Source organism: Hevea brasiliensis, chromosome 16 (genome assembly GCF_030052815.1).
Source record: "Hevea brasiliensis isolate MT/VB/25A 57/8 chromosome 16, ASM3005281v1, whole genome shotgun sequence".
NCBI classification, from domain to species: Eukaryota; Viridiplantae; Streptophyta; class Magnoliopsida; order Malpighiales; family Euphorbiaceae; genus Hevea; species Hevea brasiliensis.
Genome location: NC_079508.1, coordinates 57,178,345 through 57,204,190, shown reverse-complemented (window position 1 = coordinate 57,204,190; position 25,846 = coordinate 57,178,345). Strand labels below are relative to the sequence as shown.

Genomic DNA, 25,846 nt, shown 5'->3' with positions numbered 1-25,846 from the left:
AAGCAAATAGATGTATTTTTATATTCAATTTTACTTTTCAAATTTTGCAAAAAAAAAAAAAAAAAAACCTTGATTGAAAATTTATTTTAATTAAACAAAATTGAAAAAAAATATATTATTTTATTTACCTAAAAAAACAATAATAACTTTTTAACTCTCTTCTCCACACCTTAGCAGCTGGCTTGTGTATCATAAAGTCTCCACCTTCCCCACTTAAAACGATAAACAACAAATTTCGAGTAATTTATAAAAGAAGAACCAACTAGTGGAAAACAATTATGTTTTTACTAAATAATTACTCTTTTTCTCACTCTTCTCTTCAACAGTACAATTAATTGATGTAACAACTGTTGCATGCAATCTTTGATGAAAGAATCTATAAATTGAAATCTCACAAACAAAAATATCTACTGCTTAAAATTACACGACACGTGATATCATTCCGAATTTGGGAATGTAACGATATCTGCACCCCAAGAAACCATTTATCTTATCTCCGCCCCAACCCAAATACGAAATTACAAGTAACTAACTGCATGACAAACCATGCATTGGTCAGTATATTTGTTCAAAATGCCTTAAAATCCTCAACTCATCTTTGAAAGATTTCTTCCAAGAAAAGCACTCCAACCATATTTGTTTTGACAATTCCAATTCAGGGCGGCATCCAATCTCCTACCCATACCTAGGGTGCAGCAATTGCTTGCCATTTGATGACTGAACCAAAAGATTTCTGCAAAATATGACCTGAATACAGTTCAGTATTAATCGGCTACAATAGATTCCATCCCTTTGTCTCCCATATCAGCCGTCTTAAAATGGGGTTTAGTGGGAAACACAAAAACAGTTGATGCAACATTTGATGGTTGAAACCCAGCTGAATATCTCACAGATATCACCGTCACTCGGGGCAACTGTTGCAAACCTGAAGCAAGCGGCACAATCTTGTAACCAAGGACATGCTCAGATTTTGGAAGGACAAAAACTGTGTCACTGTGAGATCCAGATATCACAAAGCTTTGTGCATCTGCCAATGAGAACTTCACCTCTTGAAGCAACTGTGTTTGATTTCGAATTTTAACCGAATATGTGAAGGGATCTCCAAGAATAGCATAAGGAGGACAATCCACAGTCAAAACCAATGGAGATAACTCTACATTTACATCAGGAAGTTTATGTCTAGTCAAAACCCAAGCTTCTGCAGTGGAACTAGATTGATCTTTACTTTGCAAATTTCTCCTCCATCGCAGGGACACTGAACCTAAGTTGAGATTTGATGATTCCACCTCAGGAATGACAGTGAACACCTTTTTGAACTCTTCTCCTGGAACAAGGTAGGCAGGGCCAAAAATATCCTCACCACTATGATGCAAGGTAAATGACCTTTCTACATCATCATCCATTTCAATAGACATGGACTGTAACTGCAATGGCACCTCACTGCAGTTTTTGGCACTAACACATAGTATACTTGTTTCCTTCAAAGGCAATGATGTTCCTTGATCAGAACTAGAGACTGGCTTGAGCTTTGAAAGCAACAGCGGATCCTGCCGGAATGGAAGCATAAAGTGATGACTGATTAGAACAGCAGTCTTTCCTTCAATTTGCAAGTTCTTGTGGACATGGATTTTTTGTGAAGTCATTTCATTGCTATCTCGAAAATAGCCCAATGATACAAAAACCATAATTGGTTTGGGTCGATGCCACTTGATTTCCAGTTTGCAGGACCATGATTCTCCATCTTGCAGAACTGGAACAGACACCAGACCAAAGGACTGCTGAATTTTCTTTATTTTATCATATCCCACAGGAGATTCATCTTCTCCTTCTGGCCCATTAACACCAAGAAGCTCAACATGATGGTTATCCATAGAGAATGGTTCTGCTTCCCTTGGACTAAACAACCCACCTCCTCTTACATCCACTAGATTGATTTTCAACTCACCAGAAAAGATGTCATGACCCTTGGAGGCCACAGTTACAGGTATAACAAAGCACTCTCCAACCAATGCAGGTCCAGTAGCACCTAAAATAAGATCGACTTGTGGGTCTGGTTCTTCAACCTGGGCAAGCTTCTGACCAGAAAATGCAAGAGCAGGATCCTTAGTTGGAAAAGTCTCGACACGGTCTTCAAACTTCCAAAGAGGTAAATCGTCCATTGAAGCAGGACTTTCAGCTCTGCAGCAAATTGTGAAGTGGGGTCCCATTTTTGCAATAACATATATGCATTCCAGCTTCCCACTTTGTTCTGAATAATCAAACATTTGACATTGTTAGATTAAGAGAATATGAATAACACTACAAAGAATTTCCTGTACAAAGAAACAATTAGGGAAAATTTCAACAAACAATTAGGGAAAATTTCAACAAGCAGAAACGCCTGAACAGGACCCTAAGTCAATTAGACAAAGAGGTGTTAATCAACACAGTCAAATTGCTAGATGAACAGTGTTTGGGCTGTTTCATAGAAAAATGAACAATAGTCACAATATGAATGATAAGTTCTATGTTCTTCTATTTCATGAGATTAATGAACTATTCACATGCAAAAAAAGATGCAGCCTCCTCTTCCTCTCTCTAACATTCACACACACACACACACGAAACTCAAATGCCTAACCATTGCTGCTTAACTTAATGAGGAAGTTAATGGTTCTGGGTTAAAATTTGTTGTGTAATCAAAATCAGGTGTCCACACTCAGATACATTAGAGTTACATCACCAGATTTTCAAGGCCGTATTAATATATTGCACACAATGCCATAGAGAATGAGACTTCATGTCAGATCAAAGTCATGGATCATGCTTGTGTACCATCCACCATCCAATTCAAGAACTTAATGAACTGAAACCATTAGTCAATTGTCTTAGAAAATTTATCTGCATATAAAAAATGAAAATACAAGATAGGAAAATATTTAAGATTACATCAAAATTAACTAACCAGATTTAATTGCATATGTCAACCGTAGCCACTTGTTTGTAACAAGCACCAGAGAAGGAGCACTTTCAACCTGTCGACTTTGTTGGCTATTGGAAATTTCAGCAGATGGAGGTTTTTGAGCATTTATGATGATGAAGTTACATTCCGATTGATTAAACTGCACTTCTAATTGATCTATGTCAACAGTAAGAGGCAATTGTGACAGAAGTGACAGTGTAATCAAGGCAGGTACACCAGGCTTAATTATCTGTTCATGAAATGCAACTGAAGCAAGAAGTACCATTCTAAGGGGACTGACAAGATCAATCTCAAGATGCAGAGGATTTTCTCTGTTTACTTTGAGATCACTATTATCTTCAACTGATACCACCCCTGTTTCTCCGCTGACAAGCTGAAAAACCTCCTTGTGTATATTTTCTCTCTGAGCAAGACTTGCAGGACCAGCTGGACCACATTCATTCGCTCTGAATGATTGGACTCCTGTACCAGATGATACAGGTAATGCAGCCATTTCAAGAGAGTACTCTATAAATTCCTTCAATATACCACATTTCCTTGAGCACTCTCGCAGAAAACCCAAGACCTCCCATAATAAAGTGACCCATCCCTCTTGTCTGTATAGAGCTGCAACACCATCAAGTAGTTGTTTTGCATTACTGAAATCACTCACTGCAAAATATTCTTGAGCCATCAGAAACCCGCAATGAGAAGCCATCCTCTGAGCTTTAAGGTTGATGTATGATTCATAAGATTTTTTAAGAAGAGCAATGATTTCAAAGGAATCTTGAAATCTTTTCCCTTCAGCGATAGCATAACGGGTGTACTCTTCATCAGTAAGACTGTCAAGCCAGGTGAAAAATATCTTGCATTAGCGAACAGATAAATTGAAGCAAATTTAGGATGTGAATGATTCAAGACTTACGGTTGTACGGCAAATGCATCCCCTTGCTCAAGTAATCGAGCAAACTGACCCACATAAACTGAAGGCGTCACAGATTCAGAACTACCATCAATCTCATCAGCATTTTGTAACATTGACAGTGAAAGTTCAAAAGATTTTGTCTTCTCTTTCAGGTAGTGACCAGCTAACTGTTTCAAAACACAATATGGTAATTCAACAGGTTAAGCATAATGAGATTATAAGGCGTAAGTTTTTAAAGTTCCAAATAAACATTAGTAGAAAATAATTTAACACAGTTATATGGAAGCTCATCCGATTAGTCTCTAAGTCATGCAACCAGATTCTACCTAGTGATGATGTAAACCTAGCCAGATAAGCATACTAATACCTTGTCTATTACTCTTTTCACAATGTAAGAGATCTTCAGAAAGTCTACCATGCAGTTACAGTTGGTAAAACTTCTATTGGAGAAATTGCAAAGATTCGCTAATGTATAAATAAGATGAAGTGATCAGACATGATTGATTAAGAGAATATGGCAGCAAAAAAATCAATATAGAATAAACAAAAGACCATAAAGGAGCAATGCAGATATAAGACACACAGCTAAAACCAGCTGAAAACATGATTGTGAATTTTATGCTTTTAGAAAGGGTAGACTTTTTGATAGAGAATGGCAATCTTATTTTTTCAGGATTGATCAAGGCCCTGCAAGAGAATTCATGGGAAAGAAAGCAATGACCTGCTCACATTAAAAAGGCTACTCATCAAAAACTAAGGACAAGCAAAATCATGGTTTTTAATTGGGACATAAAAAAAGATCACAGCCATGGTACTCAATCCTATCAAGTCTTACATGGATGATATACAGTTATGATTGTGATCACAAAATAACACAGGCGACTGGCACAAGGCAACAGAGAGGAAAGTCATTTCCTTCTCTTTGTGATTCTCTGATGTCGTAGATCAAGTAACGGATTATAACATCATCATCAAACAGGTTTCATACAAAGGGTGACCCAATGCACAAAGCATCCCACACTTGTGGGCTCTAGGAAGGGTTGATACATGCAGCCTTTCCCCTACTTTGCCGAGAGGCCGATTCCATGGCTTGAATCTGTGAGCTCCAAGTCATAGATGCAGTGACTTAACAGGTTTCACACACAGACATAGAGACAAAACCCAAAAAAAAAAAAAAATAAAAAAAAGAGACAATTCAGGCTGATCAATTAACCTCTTAGAACTTGTCAAATTCCCTTGCTTTGCAGAGAGGCTGATTCTGTGGCTTGAATCAGTGACCTCCAAGTCACAAATAGAGTAACTTAACAGGTTTCACACACACACTCACACACACAAAAAAAAAAAAAAACAATTCAAGTTGATCAATTAACCTCTTAGAACTTGTCAAATTCTATAATATTGTAAGTTACCTATTATGAATGAAATTAAGTATCACCAATCAGATGGATGGTAACATATCCTGACTTCTGATTCGAGTATTTTATCATCTTTCCTGTTGCTCCTTTCTTTTTCTTTGAAAAGAAAATGAGGAGAAATAAATCCTTACATCTAGAAAGCACTGTAGCTGAAGGCATCATTCTGTCTAAGAAATATTAAGGAATTAAAATTCCCGGAAGGTTGTAATGAGCTCCTCACCTGATAGTAATAAGCCGGATGAAATTCCCATTCAGTGAAAGACCTTTCACTAGTTCCCAAAGCTGAATTAGAATTGCTATGGATGGCTTTTGAACTGGTCTCCAGCAATTCAGCAAACACCAAAAACTGTCTGCTCATCCATTCCCAGTGAAGAAATATAGCTTCTGCTGCTCCTAAAAGCTTCCTGTAAGAAGCAAAATGTTGGCGGAACCATGTAACAGCTTCTATTACTTTTCCACCATGTAATAACAAGGTTGATATTTTAAAATGAAGTTGCTCAGCAACAGTTTTTATCTCAACCAATCGCTGAATCACTGGCAACCTATTTGCAGTCCCAATCATCTGCATAAGAACTCAAGTCTAAGCAATTGAGAAATGATTGCCTCTGCCAACAATGAGAAGTAATAATATAGGAAAAAAAAAAAGTGACAATAGATCAGCACAAAAATAGAATACAACTAAAACCACTAATACGTGAAAATACCTCCCTCAGTGTATGATATGCATCCTCATAAAACCTCAAAGCTTCAACCCAGTCTCTCCGAAACTCAGCATATACAGCAACCTAGCAATTTATAACACACGAAATGAGAACTTTGAATATACCTAACATTTTACCATGTTTGCAATGATTGAATTTCTGAAGTGAGATTACCCAGACGATACAAAAGCACAAAACAAACAACAAAACATTGCAAGCTCACTATAATTCATTACTAAATTGAAGGCTTTCAACCTCATCCTGTATAAGCAGGAGGACAAGCAGATAATCCAGTATTGTTAGTAGCGTATTCACTTTTAAGGAGAGCTTCATCCAATCATACTTCATGATTAAACGAATAAAATAACAAGTTTATGCACTTGGCAGACAACATTATACAATTAAAGTCAAAATGTAACACTTTTGATTTCATCAATAATCATGCAATAAATAGGCATATTTTAAATTCCTTTGAGTGAATAAAACTAAAGACTCTTACTTTGAAGCAATAGCGAATATTCAACTCATTAGAATTGAAACTCTTCTTTTCAACACGAGTTTTAATTCTCCGCCCTTCATCTCTGTAATATGTATTTGCTAATTCAGCAAATGTGCTGCCCAACCTGCACAATTGGTGCCCAGCATTAACACAGATTCACAGGGAAATGTTCAGATAAAACATGTAGAAGTGAGACATAAAATACTTGTTGAGGGATTGTTTCAGCTGGGAAGAATCACTAGGGTTGAAGATAACAAGGCACTTGGAATCCAATTCAGCACGCTTACAAAGTGCAATCATTCCATCTTCACTGATATCATCTGCATTTGGAAATTCCCAGTCTTTTAATAGTTGCAGCTTACAGTAGAATTAGGCTAGGAGGGGTTTAAGTTTAGTTACCCATGGAAGAAGAGTGCACCACAATCACAACCAATTTGATGTTCTTTGGACGAATCAGAGCTCTATGCATAAACAAAATGAGTGAAAAAATGAGGTCAAATAATTAGAAAAGCAAGGAAGAGGAGGCGAATGAGTACTTGAGGTTTTCAAGGTCAGTGCAAAGCTGAAGCCACTGAGCGGGATCCCCAGAGACATGATCGGAACTAAAGAGAGCGGCGACAACAGCGGGAACCCTAGTACGGTGCTTGAGAAGCCAATCCCTCTTAAGAATTCCAGCGGTAGGAATTGAGGATGGATCGGGAGGAGGAAGAGAATTCTTATCGGCGGAGGACAAGAGAAGAGAGATCTTAGAGAGGTCAGGCAAGGCGAGGGTGTTGATTGGGGGCTGCTCGGAGTGGAGATGGGTGGAGATGAGGGGGTGATGCTGTGGACATCCCACCAACGCAATCAGGGTGACCGGCGGAGTCCGTAACTCCTCCGGATACTCTTCCATTTCCTCAATTAGATCCAAAACTCAAAAGAATCAATGCCATCACTTCTATACGCTAGTGCATATTTCTTAGCTTAATGGCAGCGCTACCTTTTTTCTTTTTTTTTAATTTATTTTATTTTAGGGTGAATTACGGTGGGTATATTATAAGAGCGACACTCAACTTATAAATACACATACATATATATATATATATATATAATAAAATACTTAAAATTTAATTTATACAATAAAATTCATGATATTTAATTTAAATAATATAAAACATATGTAATATTTAGTGGTTAATTTTAATATTATCTATTATGATATTCATTAAATTAAAAAATTTTATATTTTTATAAATTAATAATTTTAAGTAAATTAATTTTAAAAATATTAATATGTGTCATTTAAATTTTCAAAATTATAAATATAAAAGAAAATATAAATGAAAAATTAAATAAAAATATATAATATATTTAATTAATTAAAAATTTTTTAATAAGTATCAAATATATATAAAATCTAACAAGTGCTACTTCTACAAACACAAAATTGGTAAATTTCATAATTCACACAAAGTAAGAAGTTCGAAATATAATCCCATAACCAACAAAAATGATTCTGTTTTTCACAGTGATTCTCTCTCTTGTCTCTCGCCTATAACTTTTGCCATTTGCTGCCTCTCTTGATAATTCCTTATATATGCTAGTTTATTTTTCACAACTTAGCGGCAGTCGTTCATGGCTTTCGGCATTTTACCCCAGTCAAGCCACTGATCCTTGATCTCGTTCTCATTGTAGTTCAAAAGGTTGATTCTTCCATTTTCTCTGTATGTCCATGACCAGAGAAAGAAATTGGTGGCGGTGCTGCGATTGAGAGTTACTATAATAGACGTGATTTTGCTCTTTGCTTCGGCTACTCCAAAATGAAAGACAAGCACTTTTTAATTACAGAATCCAAGGAAGATATTATATATAAAATATTTATTTAAGGTGCTTCCAAGTTTTCTTTGCCCAGATTTCGGCTGACAGCACATGAAACACATTACAGGATGGCACTGACTTGATCAACCAGTGAAAGACGAGTGATTTTCTTTAATTGAAGAAAGAAACAAAAAAGGCAAGATTACAGATTAAAAGTCATTACGATCCGAGGGCATTTTCCGTCACATCATTAACGCTCTTTCCACACACTCTTTCTCCTAACCTTTTGACAGAATCAAGATGTTAAAATAAGAGCAATCAATCATGTACAAACATCCATGGTTAATATCTTAGTGCTATTTACAGAAAATACATGACAGATTTATATTTACACTTAAGGCTGCTCAGAAGTCATTAACCATGGACCCATACCATGGATCCAGACAACTAAAAAAATAACGTTTTGATTTTAAGTTGTGAGATTTACATATTCACATATGTACATAATCATCAATTTACCCCCCGCCACTACCAGCGACTGGAAGTCGTGGCAGGAGCAGAATCTCAAAGACACTAGCCAAAGATCAACTTTCTGCATGTTCCTTACTTCAGATGTCAGGCTGCCTACATTCCTTTGTGTTCTCTCTGATGACGACGATTATGGATTGCCTGCCATAGCATAAAAATTTTTCATAAGCAAAATATTTGTATAGACATAAGAACAGACAGTACATTTACATTCCCCATTCATTCTATAGATGATATGCAGAGACACTAAACATGAGAAGGCATTGCAAACTCCTTACCATTTCATCATTCCATTCACTGATAAATGGATTGTTTTACCATGTGAAAGTGGAATCCAGCATAAAATTTGGAAAGCAGATTCATAAATACATAATGTGCCTGTTTAACATTGAGTTTGAAAGGTCCAAATTACTTTTTTGAATCAAAGCACCATTTTATATGCTGTTGAAAAAAATAGTTTTAAAAAAATTTATTTCATTATTCTAGTATTTTTATAGTTAAAACTTATCAAATTTAATTTTAAATTATTTTTTGATACTCTCTAACTAGTATATTTAAAAAAGTAATTTTCTCAACAACAGTTTCAATAGCAATGCCAAATAGGCCCAATGATCACCGCTCTCAAAATGTTCAACCTGATAATATGTATATCTCCCACATAAACTTCATGTACAGCACATTATTAGATAAACCTCTAAGTCACACTTCAATGCACAAAGCCAAACCCAAAGATTTCGGTCCAGGTCCTGCTGGTTCTGGTTAATTCCCCAAGATTGCGTTTTCTAACTCAAAACATTATTAAGTTCATGCAATATTATTTGCTTAATTGCTTTAAACACTCTATATATCTGGTTTTAAATTTAGGAACTGCAACCGTATAGGTTGCAACATTGCAAACTTGAATTTTGCAACTTGGCTTGAAGGATTCCTGTCTGGCTGAATGATTGAATTTTAGAATCCTATTGACTAGTGTCATGAAGGATTCCTGTCTTTTACATTTTCCTCATTTCCCCCTATAACAAGTGGCCTTAGGAAGTTAGGATTTCCAATCAACAATTTTATGGTCAGAAATCATAACTCTCAGTAGTTCATTCAAATTCTTCGCTAACTCCTCCCATATGGTACACAAATTTAAATTGCAATGGCAGTCACGGATAATAGAAACAAGCCTGTAACGGCCATAACATAATGATAACAATCTGTTGTTACAAAAAAAATTTTTAAATTTGCAAAGTTCAAAAAACGAATAGATATTTAAACATACAAGTAAAACTAAGATACACAACTAAATAATAAGCATAAATATATCCAATAAAGACATTAAATACATCAACCTATCACAAACCTACATTTTCTTCAACAAATAAGTACAAAACCAAAAACAGAGAAAAATACTCACCCTTTGCAAAATATGGATGTAAATTGCTCTCCTTCACTTAAAATAAATTTGCATCAATTGATAATCATTAACTTAAGAAGTGAAAGATTTGTAAAAGGACAAAATTTTAGAATCGAAAGTTGAGAGAAAGTGAGAATCAAAAGAGGGAACCCCCAGAAACTAGAAACAAAAGATTCAACTAAGCTTCCTGCCCCACTCTAAGATAAATTTCCATTTGCTTCGAAAAGAATAATAAATTTCCATGTTTGTAATAGCTGTTATGGCCAGTACTTAACGGTAAATAATTGCACTTACATTTTTTTCTTTTGCCTATATATAACGAATAGAATGGTAATAGAGACCTTGAAAACCTATAAATAATAGTCATTACTTAATGTTATGGCCATTATTTAAAAACATGATACTTAGTAAGAGAAAAGCCAGCATACCTTTACAATGAAAACATAACAACTTCCAAGGCTGGAATTTGAAATCAATCAGTATTAATTTTCTTAATCTTGCTGCAATAAAGGATACCTACATGTAACATGAAAAAGGATCTCAAGCATAAATATACATCTAAGTTATTTAACACGAAAAAGGATCTCAAGCATATATCCACGTCTATATTTATATAGCCTAGGAATGCAAAATGGCAAATCTCAAACCAAGATATGACCACACCTGTCAATCACTCAACTGGCTGTTTAATCAGAGCCGCTAGTGAATTGAGGAGAATTAGTAGACACTATTATCTGTGCCTGTCCTGAATCGGGATTACCCATTCCTAAAAAAAATAAGGAAAACAGGTCCTGATTAGGTTATACATCAATTGTCAACATGTATATATAAACCCCCATTAACATTATAATCACAGTTGTTTTAGAGATTGGGATCTTGCAACATTGAGAGTTAAAATGTAAACAGTGCAGTCAAAAGCACAAAGGTGCATCGACAAATAGGAAAGCGCTTTTACATATGCAAAGCAAAGTGAATTTAGTGAAGCGAGAGTGTGCTTAAAGCCCAAAGTGCAAAAAAAGTGCAAAAAAAAAAAGGTGCAAAGAGCCTCAACTTCAAGGTCAACGTTGAAAAATGTTGAAATTAATATAGATGAAGATATTGATGGAAATAGATCTTATTTTTGAGATGAGGATGAAAGTTGAGTACTTTGATGGAAAATCTAGTGAAGATTTCTATGTTATGACTATGAATTTGAAATGCTATACACTTTTGGATGTTTAATGATTTCTTAAAGGTTTAAATTTTAGATAGAGATTGTATTTTCTTTGCATATTACATTATTAGTTAATTTTTTTAATAATTTTGTGCTTCCTTCAATAAAGTGAGGGCTTTTTTTTTTTAGTGTTGATGTGGTGATGCATCGCTTTTGAGTGCTTTTAACTACCATGAACGTAAATGTTAATTGCAGTTCGTCTTCTTGATACACTAGTGGAAAGTAGTAAGTATTTAACCTGAAGGATGTGGTGCTTGATTTGAGGGAAAGGTAGCTGTGGCTGTTCTATTATTGGCAAGTCCACCAAATTGCGCAATTTGATGACCTGGCACTAAATAATTTTGAGCAGTTTGAGCAGTGGTATAGCCATGAGTGCCAGGAATTGGTTGGCCAAACTGTCCCCGTGAGCTTACCCCAGGATTAACAGTCCCTGGCATGCCGTATACCTGAACATATTGCTGACCCGCATAAGGATTGTACACACCCTGGGAAAGACCAACAGAACACATCAGCATCGAGCTTTCAGTTATCAAGACAGTAATTATAGTTGGAAATATTGACCTGTGGATAGACATATTCAGACCCATAAGTTGCATACCTGCAATAAAGAAAATTTTGAATTTCCTGAGATAAAAGAAAAACAGAGATATTACACTGTGAGGCGCAACGCGCAAGAATTCCTGTCAAACATTATAGATGTTCCAGTAATTCGGATCCAAAAGTTGCAAGAGCTGAAATACTTGTTATTTTGTATTAAGAAAGAAACAAATTAGTCCCATAAGTCCTGTTGTCTTAGAAATGATTTTCTTATTCTCCTTGGACAATTGAATAATTAACAGTATCCAAAAGCAAGCAGCAGAGGACTAGCTCAGAAAACAGAACAAAGAAATTATTAGACGAATATACCAACGCAAAGATTATGAAGTATCGGGGCTAGACTTAAGCACCTGGAAAACGTCAAGTGAATAACATGGAATCAGAGAGTTCTTTATAAAACGGCAAATGGAAAATGCGACACCCACTGAAACCATGAAAGAAAAGAGGCAAAGTGCAAGCTCTAACTCAAAAGCATTGAGCATGAAAAGAATGAAAGAAATTACATACCCATAAGGAGGATAGAAGAACCCAGGTTGGTAACCGTAGGGAACTGGTTGGGGATAAGCAGCCCTGGGGGAGTTCGTGGTTCCAAAAGGCGGAATCGGTGATCTCTGAGGAGCTACGATTAAAAAAAAAAAATTGTAAGACACATAACTTGAAGAGAAATAAAGAGAAAAGCAAGATAGGAAAAAGAATACCAGAAGCACGGCCGAGGGAAGCAAGATTACAGTTAGCCCTGCGACCATCGATGAGAGGATTAGGGTCAGCACAAGCCCTTCTGGCAGAGTCAGGATCACGAAAAGTGACGAAACCGTAGCCTTTAGAACGGCCGGTGTTCTTGTCATAGATGACGACGGCCTCGAGGATGTCACCGTAGTGCTGGAAGTGACGACGTAAGGTGTGGCTCTGAGTTTCCCATGCCAAACCTCCGACGAAAAGCTTAGTGTAAGTGGTATCTCTATCAGGAAATGGAGAATTCATATCGGAAATTGAAAAGTAAAGGTAATTGACAACCTGAGAATTAAGAGATGGAATTGAAACGAGGGAGATGTGGGTGGCGTTCGGCCGGAATATGTTTCAGTCTGACGTGGAAATTGACTTTTTGTTCGTGACTTAGTGCTCATCCGAATATCAATCATTGCTGCTTCAGAATGTTCTCGATTTTATATTTATCCAACTTTTTTTTTAATTTTAATTTCTCTTTCAAATGATTTTCTTTTTTTTTTTTTTTAGTATAAGAAAGGTGGGCTGGCTATGCACTTTGGGCAACGTTAGATTAAAATTTGAGTTGAGCCCAGCCCGTTTACTATCATCAAGTTGCGCGTGCCCAGCCCCAGATTAAATGGACGAAGCCGACGAAATGGGGGTGGAATTACCCAATTGATATTTGCGGGATGGCTGCCCAATTCAATCGAATTTTATGATGTAATATAAAAAAATAAAATAAAAAATTAATAATTAAATAAAAATTAAAATTGAGAAATTTTATGGTGTAATTTCGATTTCTCAAATATTAAATCATAACTGGATCAATCCGATTGCTACCCATACTTGTGCGTATAATAAATTAAAGCAGTCAATCTTGTTACCCATTAAATATCTTCCAAATGTCAATCAAATGTTTAAGTGCCTTAACCCTTGGAAATACTTTTCTTTAATCTTGTTTTGACTAATATTTAGGAATATATATTTATTAATCAGTCACTATTTTGACTAATGCTTAATTAACCAATCCCAGACTATACCCAAAAAAAGAATATTATATATATATAAATAAAAAAATTTACATATCCCATCATTTCAGTTTCAAATATTTATAATGGCAATTTTACTTTGACTTCAACTAAATACATTCATGTTAGGTTTTGACAAAGCACCATACTTACAAAAAATCAATTCAATTTTGATTAAATTTTAAATCATTAAATTACTTTTTATCGATACCCAAATTGAATCAGATTTACAGATATTATTAATTAGCATATCTATATTTTAATTTAATAGCATAATTGAAAAAGTTCATTCACATATATATATAATTATATATACTTATAACTATAAAGTAAATATATTCTATTAAGAATAAAATATATTTATTTATATGGTTTTTAATTTAATTAGAGATATTTTTTAATGTAATAGTTTAAACGTTAAAAATTATAATATCTAAAAATAAATCGTTATTTAATTGTATTTTTAAATTACTAGTAATTGAACAAAACTAATACCGGTTTAAAAAACTAATTTTCCAAAGATATAAAATATAGTAGTTGAGATTTCGAACGTCACTAACCAAACCTGCCTTAATTAATCGATATAACAAGTGATGAGGTATTGTGGTCCACGTACCAATGAACAAGAAGTTAGATCAAGCATACATTAAGCATTGGCAATTTGATAATATCATTAGTGATTCTTATCTGGTCAATTGTATACATTTATCCAATTAAAAATTAATACATCAATAAAAAAAAAATAGTGAATCTTATTATAAAATATGATGGATCACTGAATCGTTACAAAATATGATTATTTGATTTTTAATTGGCTGAGTATATAAGAATTTTCTTAATGGATCATATATATATATATATATATAAGGTAAGTGTGGTTGTGAAAATTAAAAAAAAAAATGAAATGGGAAATTAGTTAAGAACACAGTACAGAGATTGTTGAAGAAATTATACAAGATGTGAGGTTTCATTAAAATTTTATTAATTGTTCCTTGTAATGTTGGTTTTCTTGTGGCCTCTAATATGGCTTCTGAGTTTTGACTCTGAAGAACTTAATTAAGACTATACAATAATGCTTAATTATTTATGGGGTGTTTGGTGTACCTGTTGTGTGTAACTGATAACTGATGGACACCCAAACAGATAAATTATAGTGTTTGGTAAGCTTAAAAAAATAGAGCTGATAGCTGATGGGCAACTGATATGATATCTATCAACTGCAGTTTATATCAGCTCTATTTTTAGAGCTGTTTCTTATCAGCTGACAGTTTATTTGGTTTTATTTTTTATTTTGACCATATCATCCTTTTTTATTTAACTTGAAAATTAATATTATTAATGTTTTTATTTTTTATTTATAATTTTAACATTTTAATTAACGTATTTTAATTATATTAAAATATTTTTTATTAATAACATAAAATATAAAATATTTATTTATATCTAAAACTTAAAATTAATTATAAATTTTTCTATTAACAATAATAATTATTTTATTATTTTATTTATATTTTTAAAATTATTTAATTATCTTAAAAAATAATTATTTTCTTATTTCAATAATAAAATAAATGATATAATATAATAGATTAATAATTATATATTTATTTAAATAATATCATATATTAATTTAATAATTTTATATTTAATTTAATAATAAAATAAATAATATAATGTAATAAATTTATAATTTTATATTTATTTAAAAATTAAATAAATTATATGATATATACCCTTATTAGTCATTTCATATATCAACAGTAACAGTTAAATATAATTTTATCAAACACTTAATATAAAATAACCATCAGCTATCTGCTATTAACTAACAGCTGTATTCAACAGTTAAACCAAACATGTGCTTAAAATGGTCTACGTGTATGCAATTAACAAATTCAAACCTTGTGCGAAATGGATAATATGCCTTTCTAATCACCTAACCGTGGCACAATTGTTAACTTCTATTTGGATGTGGAGAGGCGCATCTGGTCTCCTCTTTTCCTCTGCTTTTGTTTCTTATGGCCATGAACATCCTCACATTCCTTCCTGTAATGCTGTGTGTACACGCCCTATGTGAAATTTATTATTTATATTTTAAGTATAATTTATACTTTTATGAAAGATGATTTATTATCTTCATGTACGCTAAGAGTATTATATAATTTTTTATATTTTTAGGTTTTTTTTTATATTTAAATTATAACTAATTAAATATAAAAAAAAAATATGACGACCGGAATCAAATATTTATAACATCTACAATTGTGGGTGAGACTTGAATAAATCTATTAGAATTAAATTTATAAATATTATAATTTGTTGTTTGATGGTAGGGAAACTTTTATTCGCGAATATAAAATTTATATAAAATCATATATATATATATATATATATATAAAATCATATATATATATAGAAATCTGGGCAAAGAAACTTTTTTTCGAATTTGCCGATGCTTAATATCTATACAAAATGGAAGATTTTATTTATTTATTTTTTATATTATTAATTAATGAAAGATTGAACAATTAAATAATTATAATATAATAATATAAATATATTTTTAAAAATTATAAAATTTGAAATTCAAAATTCAATCGAAGTAAAATATATAAAATGAAATTAATGAAGGATTGGCATTGACTTTTGGCGGCATATGAATGGATATGGGACAAAGCATTTATACGTTCCAACTATATTTTTGTTCACAAAGTCATGTGCTTTTAAATGGAACATAACACAGAGGTCATCCATTTTCGAAACTGTACCTAACAAATAGCTGCTCAGACACTTCTCTTGATTAATAAATATCCACACAATATAATATATATTCATATGAGATAATAATCATTTTCGTTTATTAAATACTTGAACTATATTTCTCTGTAATATGGTACAGATCATAAATGAATTAAAGGCACCTATACGTTGTCAACACATGGTTCAATTTTAAATTTGCAAGCATATGAGCTGAAGGTTTAATAGCCATGTCAGGGGGACACACTGAATAGGATTAGGAGCCCAGCTCATCCCATTTATAAATGCAAACCATCCGTAAGGCTTAATTAGATTTACAGACATTATTGCTGTTCTTAATGTTGGTCAAAAACCTTTACTATTGCATCCTCACCTATATATCATTAATTGCATTATTAATAAATTAAGTATCCATTCAGTAACATTAATTATTTTAATAATAGTTAGTTGTTAGATTTATATAGTAATTTAATATAAAAATATTTGATAAAAATAATTATTAAAATAATTGTAAGATATAAAATAATAGTATCATATTTTAATTAAAATACTCCTTAACCTTTAGAGTTAATATTTTATGAATCATTCTCTGACTCTTTAAAAATTAGTATAAATATTATGTCATTAAATAATATAAATAAGAGAAGTAATATTTTAATTAAAATTAAAACACTAAATACTATTTTAAAATTTGTTAACCAATAGAGTTTAAGTCAATTAAATTATTTTATGATAATATAATTATAAATAAATATAATTTAATTTTTAATAACTTTAAATTATAAATAATATAATTTGTTCAATTTAATCTATAGATAATATGTAAAAGTCTCCCATTAGTAATTTGTTAGGAGGAGATTGTGACAAATATATTTAGCAACTAATTAACTGGGGCAATTTTTTCCCACTTATATATATAATTTACCAGTTAACATAAAAATAAAAATTTGTACAAGTTGATGGTTGAATTTATTATGAAAGTTGTTTAGATATATTACTCTATCCATTGTGTAGTCCAATGGAAGATGTACTTGTTTAGTGTTGATTTTACATCTTTAAGTTTGACATTTTGTGATACGAAGCAATCAATGGAAAGGAAGTGGATATGAAAATATGTACATACATGTAATAAAGGTCGGCAGGCAAGACTTTGAATCGAACTAGATTAAATTTGTCCGTATGTCTTTGGCTACAGTGCATGTTGACTCAAAAACTTTTATATGATTGATGTGATCTTCAACTAAAATATGCATCAAACTGATAAGATTTAGTCTAAGCATTTAAAGCTACCTATTTATAATGATGTCTCAAAATATAGTCAAGAGGGGATGAATCGGGTAAAATTAATTTTTTTATTCTTACTCAAAATCTTTAAAAATTTATAAATTAGTTTAACTTAATTTTTTATTATAAAATATACGTGTGATACTGCTCAAATAATTAATTGATATAAAGTTAGTTTAAAAATATTTTATATACTGATCTGATAAAATATATCTACACTCAATAAAATATATCTACACTCAATAAAAACTTTAGTAATCTGAATAAAATCACAGCACAGCAAACAGAACAGTAAACAAAATATATCAGTTGACAGTAGATATAACAGTAAACAAATTATATCAAAATCCAGCAGATTCAACAGTAAACAAATTATTTCAGTTTGTAGTAGAGTTAACAGTAAAACTGTATCAATTCTTAACTTAGCAAAAATTATTCAATTAGAAATAAAAAGTACATAAATTTAAAATGTAAGAATGGTTGAGATAATTGAATACTGAATTTTTATAGTGGTTCAGCCTAACTAGCCTACATTCACTATCTCAAATATCTCACTTTAAGTCTTTACTTCACTATTTTTCTCTTTTAAAGGCAAGAGACAAAAGCCCTTTACAAATTTTCATACTAAAACTTTTACAAGTAGCATTACACTTCTACCAATTATTATCCCAAACACTTTTCACAATCAAATTTCAATAGGTGCTTAAATGACCTCTCATAAGTTACTAAGAAGGTGTTTAAAACTTAATCTCACTCAATACAACATAATCTATAAAGAATAGATGAGTAGATATACCAATGATGAGCAATAAAAACATTTTGAGCACTTTAAATGAAAAGTTTTAATAATTTTAAAAAGTTATGAATAGTAGAGAAACTTTCATTAAGTGCAAAATGGTCAAGGGTAAGTGTATTTATAGCTTTGGATCGTTTCTGACCGTTTGATAACTCATTTGAATGTTACAATTTTAAATTTCAAGAAAATACCCGTTATTTTGTCGTTTTCTACGATGTTGTGCGGAGTTAAGTCAGTTAGCAAACCAATTAGCATATCAGAACTAGTAGCAAACCAGTTAGTGTACCAGAACCAGTAGCAAACCAGTTAGCATACCAGGAAAGCTTTTCTGCATAATTTTGAAAGCTTTAAAACTTTACACCAAATTATAATAAAATACTTTTAGGGCATTGATGATTCAAAAATAAGTTTTAAAAACTTATGATAAAAATTTGAGGGATTAAAAATAACTATCATTAGCTTATACTCATCAAAATTTTTCACACATATTCCTAAATTTCTTAAATTATTCTCAAACTATATATACTTTCAATTTTGATATTCAATGCAACTTGGAATGTAACATTTTCTTTATTTGTCTTATTTGATTCGTCTTGCATTATCTTAAAATATCATCATTTTTTTAAGACACAAGTTCATCATCAGCTACATGAATATTTTTTTTTTATCCTTTAGAGAAGCATAAGGTTAGTTTGATTCTAATTGAGTTTTGTTATCATCAAAATTCATGCTCGTTTGAGCTTACGGGGTTAACATATAATTTATAGTATTATTATTTATTAATTAATATAAATTAAAATTCCTATTATAAATCATGTCCATATGTTTTCTAATAAGTAATAAAAACTATAAATTCTTTCAATATTTTCTATAATTATTTAATTTAATTAATATAACATTAAATCTACCATAATACAATACTAACAACTAAATTTTTATTTTTTTATTATTATTATTTTTCATTATACATCATTTAAACTAATATTTATATTAAAATATTTATTAATATAATTGAAAAATAAAAAAATTATAATTACATAAGAAAAGATCAATCTATTTTACAAATATATCAATCTATATATTTTTGACATTATTATAAGTTATACAAATATATTTTAAGAAATTAAAAAAAAATCATTAAATACTCTCAAATTTCTAACTAACTCTCAATTCACGTATTTAATAATCATAATCACCATTAAGAAAATAAAAAAATACTTGGTAATATTCAATGATGCCATAAATAGTGTTTGAGATTCTAGATCTTATTGCTTCCACTTTATCTTCAAAATGGGTTTTTTTTTTTTTTTTTTTCTTTTATAATTAGTTAAAATTCAACCTTAAAATCTTATAATTTTGAAAACAATTTTCAATTCCAAGTGAGCTAAAGCTTAGTGATTAAGTAAAAAAAAAAATTACACATATATAAACTTAAATTTTTTATAATACACATATAAATTTTAAAAATTTGATAAAATATATATAATTTAAATTAATATATAATTATAAAACCATTTACACACAATTTTCTTGATACGCAATCAATGTATATAATAACTGTAATAAAAAAATTTTATTTATTGATATTCCTTTTATTTTTTAACAAGAATAGTTTTGATGTTATATTATTTATAAATTTAATTTTAAAATTATTAGTATTTTAGTTATATTATATATTAAAGTTAAATGTTTTTAATATATTTTAAGATATTTTATATTTTATTTTAGCATTTTATTATATTAACATAAATTTTATATCCTTTTACTTTTATAATTTATTTTTTAATAATTAGTTTCGATCACGATTTAAACTTAAAATCTCATAATTTTGTAAATAATTTCAATGTCAGTGAATTTTCATATATATGTATAAATATAAATAATAAAAAATTTATCAATTATAACAAAATTTTATTTAATGTTGTTTCTCATATTATATTACTTATAATTTTAATATTAAAATTATCACAATTAATAATTTAATTATAATATGCATCAAAGGGAAATTAATATTTTTAATAAATTATAAAATATTTGTATTTTATCTCCACTATTTTATTATATTTACATAAAATATAAATTTAAATAAATAAATTTTTATTATATCCATGCATAAAAACTACTTAATTTATTTTATCAATTATCATTCTCTTTACATGTAATATCTTTTTTGCTCATTATTACTCTTATCATCAAATTTTAATAAATTTATCAATAAAGATTTTGTTGCTATAAATCAGCTCCAAGATTTTTGGTGTTGCTCAATAAGTGAAAATTAAAACCATATATTTTTAAATTAAAGAAAAGGATCAAGCGATTGCTTCTTGGGCAGTTCATCAAATTAACGTATGACTTTGGGTTTGAATTCTTCAATTGATTCATTATATTTTAAGTGGAAAAACTACAACAAAAGAAAAGAAAAATAATATTTATCACTAGAGAAAAAGATTACTTATAAGTTCATTAACAGTGGGGCAGTTAGTTGAGTACGGCCATAAATATTTCTCAATTGAAAATTGTTTTCTATACAGTGTAAGACCGAATTATAATTAATATATATATATATATATATATATTAAATATAATCTAATTTTCTCACACATGCAATAAAAAAAAAAATTAAATTCAAGAGGATTTTTAATTTTATAATAAGAGATGAATGTTGTTGCGTAATGAAATAAATATAAAAAAGTAGCGACAAAACAGGAAAGCACGCTGTACGTGTGGGCAGAGGAAGGGGCGCCAACCTCCTCTCTGTTCTCTCCCTATAAAAGAAAACTGAAAAACTGGCAGTTGCCCTGCGCTTCTCTTCCCTTCTCAACCCCGTCTTTTATTTATTTTTATCCATATATGGACGAGGTTAGCCGGCGACCCCCCAAGCATATCGTCCGGAAGGACCACGACGGCGAAGTTCTCAACTCCTTCAGCCATGGCCACCATCTTCCTCCTCTCAAGCCGTCTGATTATTCTCTCCCTCTCTGCCTCTACCTCGCTAATGCTCTCGTTTTCTCGCTCTTCTTCTCAGTTGCTTATTTCCTTCTCCACAGATGGCGGGAAAAGATCCGCAAATCCACTCCTCTTCACATAGTCACCTTCCCTGAGATTGCTGCTTTGATTTGCTTGGTAGCTTCTGTCATCTATCTTCTTGGTTTCTTTGGCATTGGCTTCGTCCACTCCTTTTCTAGAGCTTCCACCGATTCCTGGGATGTCGAAGAATACGATGATGATAACATTATCATCAAGGAAGATACTCGTCCTACGGGGACTTGCGCTGCACCTTCCCTTGACTGCTCCCTCTCTCTTCCCACCAAAATTCATGCACCCATCGTCTCGACTACAACCACCAGTACTTTTTCTGATGATGACGAACAAATTATCAAATCAGTAGTCTCTGGCTCCATTCCTTCCTATTCCCTTGAATCAAAGCTTGGGAACTGTAAGCGGGCTGCTTTAATTCGCCGGGAGACGCTGCAGAGGATGTCGGGGAGATCCTTGGAGGGACTGCCCTTAGATGGGTTCGATTACGAGTCAATATTGGGGCAGTGCTGCGAGATGGCAATTGGGTACGTGCAGATTCCGGTGGGAATTGCTGGGCCATTGTTGCTGGATGGAAAGGAATATACTGTGCCAATGGCCACGACCGAGGGTTGCCTTGTGGCCAGTGCAAATAGAGGATGCAAGGCCATTTACGCATCGGGAGGGGCTACCTCCGCGTTGCTGAGGGACGGCATGACCCGTGCTCCCGTTGTTAGGTTTCCCACCGCCAAGAGGGCCGCTGACTTGAAGTTTTTCATGGAGGACCCTGACAATTTCGATACCATTGCCGTTGTTTTCAATAAGTTCGATCCTTTCCCTTTTTCCCTCTATATAAAAGTAAAGCGTCACCTTTTAGAATGATTATGAGCCAATTTTTACTAAAATGCATTATTTTTTGAGATATCGGTATAGTTGGTAAATGTTCAAGTAGTCATCTATAAAAGGGGATGGACTCTTGCTTCCCTTTTTATTTGACGTGGTTTTGCTGTTGGCATTTATTTGTTTGCGGTGATTGTGATGTTGATGGATTCTTCTTTTATATTTTGCTTGAATCATTCTTTGCCCACTTCCTATTATAGACCACAACAATAATTTCGTTTTGGCATTTACCATGAAGAAAATAAGAGAGTTTTAATTTGTTTCGTTGATTAATTTCATAAATATTATGCAGGTCAAGCAGATTTGCGAGGCTACAGAGTGTCCAATGTGCAATAGCAGGAAAAAATCTATACATGAGGTTTAGCTGCAGCACAGGTGATGCCATGGGGATGAATATGGTCTCCAAAGCGGTCCAAAATGTCATCGATTATCTCCAGAATGATTTTCCTGACATGGATGTCATCGGTCTCACTGGTAAAACCCTCTGGTCTTCTTCTCAGGCCTCTACATGCAAAAGATTTGTACTTGTTAACTTTAATCAAGTAATAATTAAATAATCCTTAGTAAGCACCAAGTTACTGGATTGGCTCTTGATTAGTTGGTTTCTTTAGAAATAAGTTTAGTGACTAACAAATTTTCTATGGTTACTAATTCAATTGTCTGTCTGTTGTATCTCTGCTAGATAGCGAGTAAATTTTCTAATTGTGTTATGAATTTATCAGGGAACTTCTGTGCGGACAAGAAGGCAGCAGCAGTAAACTGGATAGAAGGGCGTGGGAAGTCTGTTGTATGTGAAGCAATCATAAAGGAAGAGGTGGTTAAGAAGGTATTGAAAACCAACGTGGCCGCCCTGGTGGAGCTTAACATGATTAAAAACCTTGCTGGCTCAGCCGTAGCAGGTTCTCTTGGTGGGTTTAACGCCCATGCTAGCAATATAGTAACTGCAGTATACATAGCTACAGGGCAGGATCCTGCTCAAAACGTGGAGAGCTCTCACTGCATTACTATGATGGAAGCTGTTAACGATGGCAAGGACCTTCACATCTCAGTGTCCATGCCTTCCATTGAGGTTATTGAACTTTTCCATCTTAATTTCCATGCCTTCTGGTATTAATTTAGATCATCCATCAATTCCATTTATTAACCATTTAGTAGAAAGCATTAACTTGTTTTGTCACTCATCCACAAGAGTTTGACATTTGCATTATAATTCACATTAATTATAAATAAGTCATGACAGAATAACTCAAGATTGAGTTTGTTTTGTTTGGCCTATTTGAATGGAAAAATAAATAACTCAGAAGTGAAGACAGATATAGACTTCTGGCATGGCGGATATAATAAGATGCCAAAGATTCCTTTAAAACTGTACATGTTTTGGAGGATTTCTAAGGTTTAAAGATTAGAAATGGAATAACATTTAACTTGAGCTCTGAAATCAAGATGTTTTCAAAGTTCTTTATTTTTTTAAAATTTATGCTACTTGTGCAGCTGGGCACAGTTGGAGGTGGTACTCAACTTGCATCTCAATCAGCTTGTCTGAACCTACTTGGGGTAAAGGGTGCAAGCAAAGATTCCCCTGGTTCAAACTCAAGGCTTCTGGCAACTATTGTCGCTGGTTCTGTTCTGGCAGGGGAGCTGTCTCTTATGTCTGCTATTGCAGCTGGGCAACTCGTTAATAGCCACTTGAAATACAACAGATCTGCCAAAGATGTATCCAAAATAACTTTCTGAAGGGTAACACAGCTGCTTTGTTTAGTTGAGAAACTAGAAATAAATTATCAATCAAGTATATGTAGCATAATAATGGTCGGCAACTGTTGAGGGGGACAAACAAAGAAAAGTCCATGTGGAGGAATATCTTTAAAATAAATGGAGCCCGCTTTGCTGGTAGATACTGCATTTGATATCCAGAGCCATGTGAGACTGTTGGGTCTCTTTCCAAGGTCTCTTCACTACCCTACAATTGTAAGATTTTAAGATCAGGGGTTGCCATAAATTGTTTATACTTGCTCTTGATGTCATGAAGCCACCTGAATGCCCCTAGAGGTTTCCAGTGTTCGGTATATTCCTCCTGCCAACCAAACTTGTGATCTTTCTTGTATTACTCGTAATTTTATTTGTTGTTAATTGTGTTGTGGTATGTATTAGATTAGGAAAGGAGATGTTGTAATACGATTTAGATCTGTTTAGATATGTTTAGATATGTGTTACCTGTTGTTTAGCTCTGAATATGACTCTATGAAATGAAACTTTCCATCAGTTGGCCTGGAATCCACCCTCCCCGTCATATTGAAGAATCTTAATTGTTTCGTTGTAATCTTATAGTAACTTGTTGATATTGGCAAGGCATGACCCAATGGAGGTATCAAGTTTGCCTAACAAGACTTAGTTTACAAGGTCATTTTCAATAGTTGATATCTTAAATTTTGGTATCAGATGGGAGTGGATGCTATGCTACTCAACTCAACTAAACCTTTATCCTAAAAATTTGGGGTCGGCTATATGGATTCGCTTTCTCCACTCTAAAACGATTTTGGGTTAAATTCTTAGAAATTTGTAATGCTTTTAGGTCATGTTGTACTACTCTCCTCCAAGTCATGTTGTACTACTCTCCTCCAAGTTAATTTAGGTCAATTCCTTTTTTTCTTTATATCTTCTAACCTAATGTGTTTTACTTGTCTAATTGGAGTTTCCGTATGTCTAAGCTTTACATCACTAAACCACCTCAATCTCCATTCTCTCAACTTATTCTCAATTGTCACCACTTCTACCTTTTCTCTAATACTCTCATTACGGACTTTATCTAGTCTAGTATGGCCACTCATCCACCTTAACATTCTCATCTCTGCAACTCTTATCTGGAACGCATACAACTCTTTCAGTGCCTAACACTCACTACCATATAACATAGCTGATCGTATGGCTGTACGGTAAAAATTTCCTTTCAACTTATTGGGAATTTGTGATCACATAAAACTCCTGTGGCATATCTCCTCTTCAACCATCCGGCTTTAATCTTATGATTAACATCCTCCTCACATCCCCCATCTATTTGAAGGACTGAACCGAGATATTTAAAGTGATTACTTTGGGACAGTACCACTCCATCCAAACTAACTCCTTCCCTATTACCAGTTTGGCATTCACTGAACTTGCAATGCATGTATTCTGTTTTTGTTCTACTTAACTTAAAGCCTTTTGACTCTAGAGTACCTCTCTAAAACTTTATTTTTTATTAACTCATTCTCGCGTCTCATCTATCAGAACAATATCATCCGCAAACATCATGCACTAAGGAATACTCTCTTGTATATGTTTCGTCAATTCATCTAAAACTAACGTA

The 25,846-nt window shown here is 32.5% G+C and overlaps 3 protein-coding genes across 16 annotated transcripts; 1 reads left to right on the top strand and 2 right to left on the bottom strand.

Moving 5' to 3' along the window:
- Positions 1-350: 350 nt before the first annotated feature.
- On the bottom strand, positions 351-7,514 carry LOC110669760 (uncharacterized). Its single transcript, XM_021831530.2, has 9 exons — positions 7,018-7,514; positions 6,881-6,942; positions 6,687-6,801; positions 6,482-6,605; positions 5,986-6,066; positions 5,502-5,843; positions 3,867-4,033; positions 2,945-3,783; positions 351-2,248 (listed from the first exon to the last, which is right to left on the bottom strand). Exons 1-9 carry the CDS (start codon positions 7,371-7,373, stop codon positions 765-767), a joined length of 3,570 nt encoding a protein of 1,189 aa, XP_021687222.2. The 5' UTR covers positions 7,374-7,514; the 3' UTR covers positions 351-764.
- Positions 7,515-8,562: 1,048 nt separating this feature from the next.
- LOC110669812 (probable RNA-binding protein ARP1) lies at positions 8,563-13,164 on the bottom strand. 14 transcript variants are annotated; one of them, XM_021831605.2, is made up of 8 exons: positions 12,714-13,162; positions 12,366-12,634; positions 11,980-12,042; positions 11,832-11,903; positions 11,657-11,743; positions 10,869-10,971; positions 10,634-10,721; positions 8,563-8,947 (listed from the first exon to the last, which is right to left on the bottom strand). In XM_021831605.2, the coding sequence occupies exons 1-6, from the start codon at positions 12,994-12,996 to the stop codon at positions 10,936-10,938; spliced, it is 810 nt and encodes a 269-aa protein (XP_021687297.2). In that variant the 5' UTR covers positions 12,997-13,162; the 3' UTR covers positions 8,563-8,947; positions 10,634-10,721; positions 10,869-10,935. The 14 variants fall into 14 exon arrangements, with proteins under 14 accessions (XP_021687297.2, XP_021687308.2, XP_021687301.2 ...); XM_021831616.2 differs by having other exon boundaries at positions 11,980-12,016; positions 12,523-12,634; positions 12,714-13,161; XM_021831609.2 differs by lacking the exon at positions 11,980-12,042 and having other exon boundaries at positions 11,832-11,864; positions 12,714-13,161.
- An 8,136-nt stretch (positions 13,165-21,300) lies between these two features.
- On the top strand, positions 21,301-24,696 carry LOC110666401 (3-hydroxy-3-methylglutaryl-coenzyme A reductase 3-like). The gene is made up of 4 exons (XM_021826886.2): positions 21,301-22,424; positions 22,793-22,974; positions 23,223-23,569; positions 23,992-24,696. Exons 1-4 carry the CDS (start codon positions 21,436-21,438, stop codon positions 24,232-24,234), a joined length of 1,761 nt encoding a protein of 586 aa, XP_021682578.2. The 5' UTR covers positions 21,301-21,435; the 3' UTR covers positions 24,235-24,696.
- Positions 24,697-25,846: the final 1,150 nt, after the last annotated feature.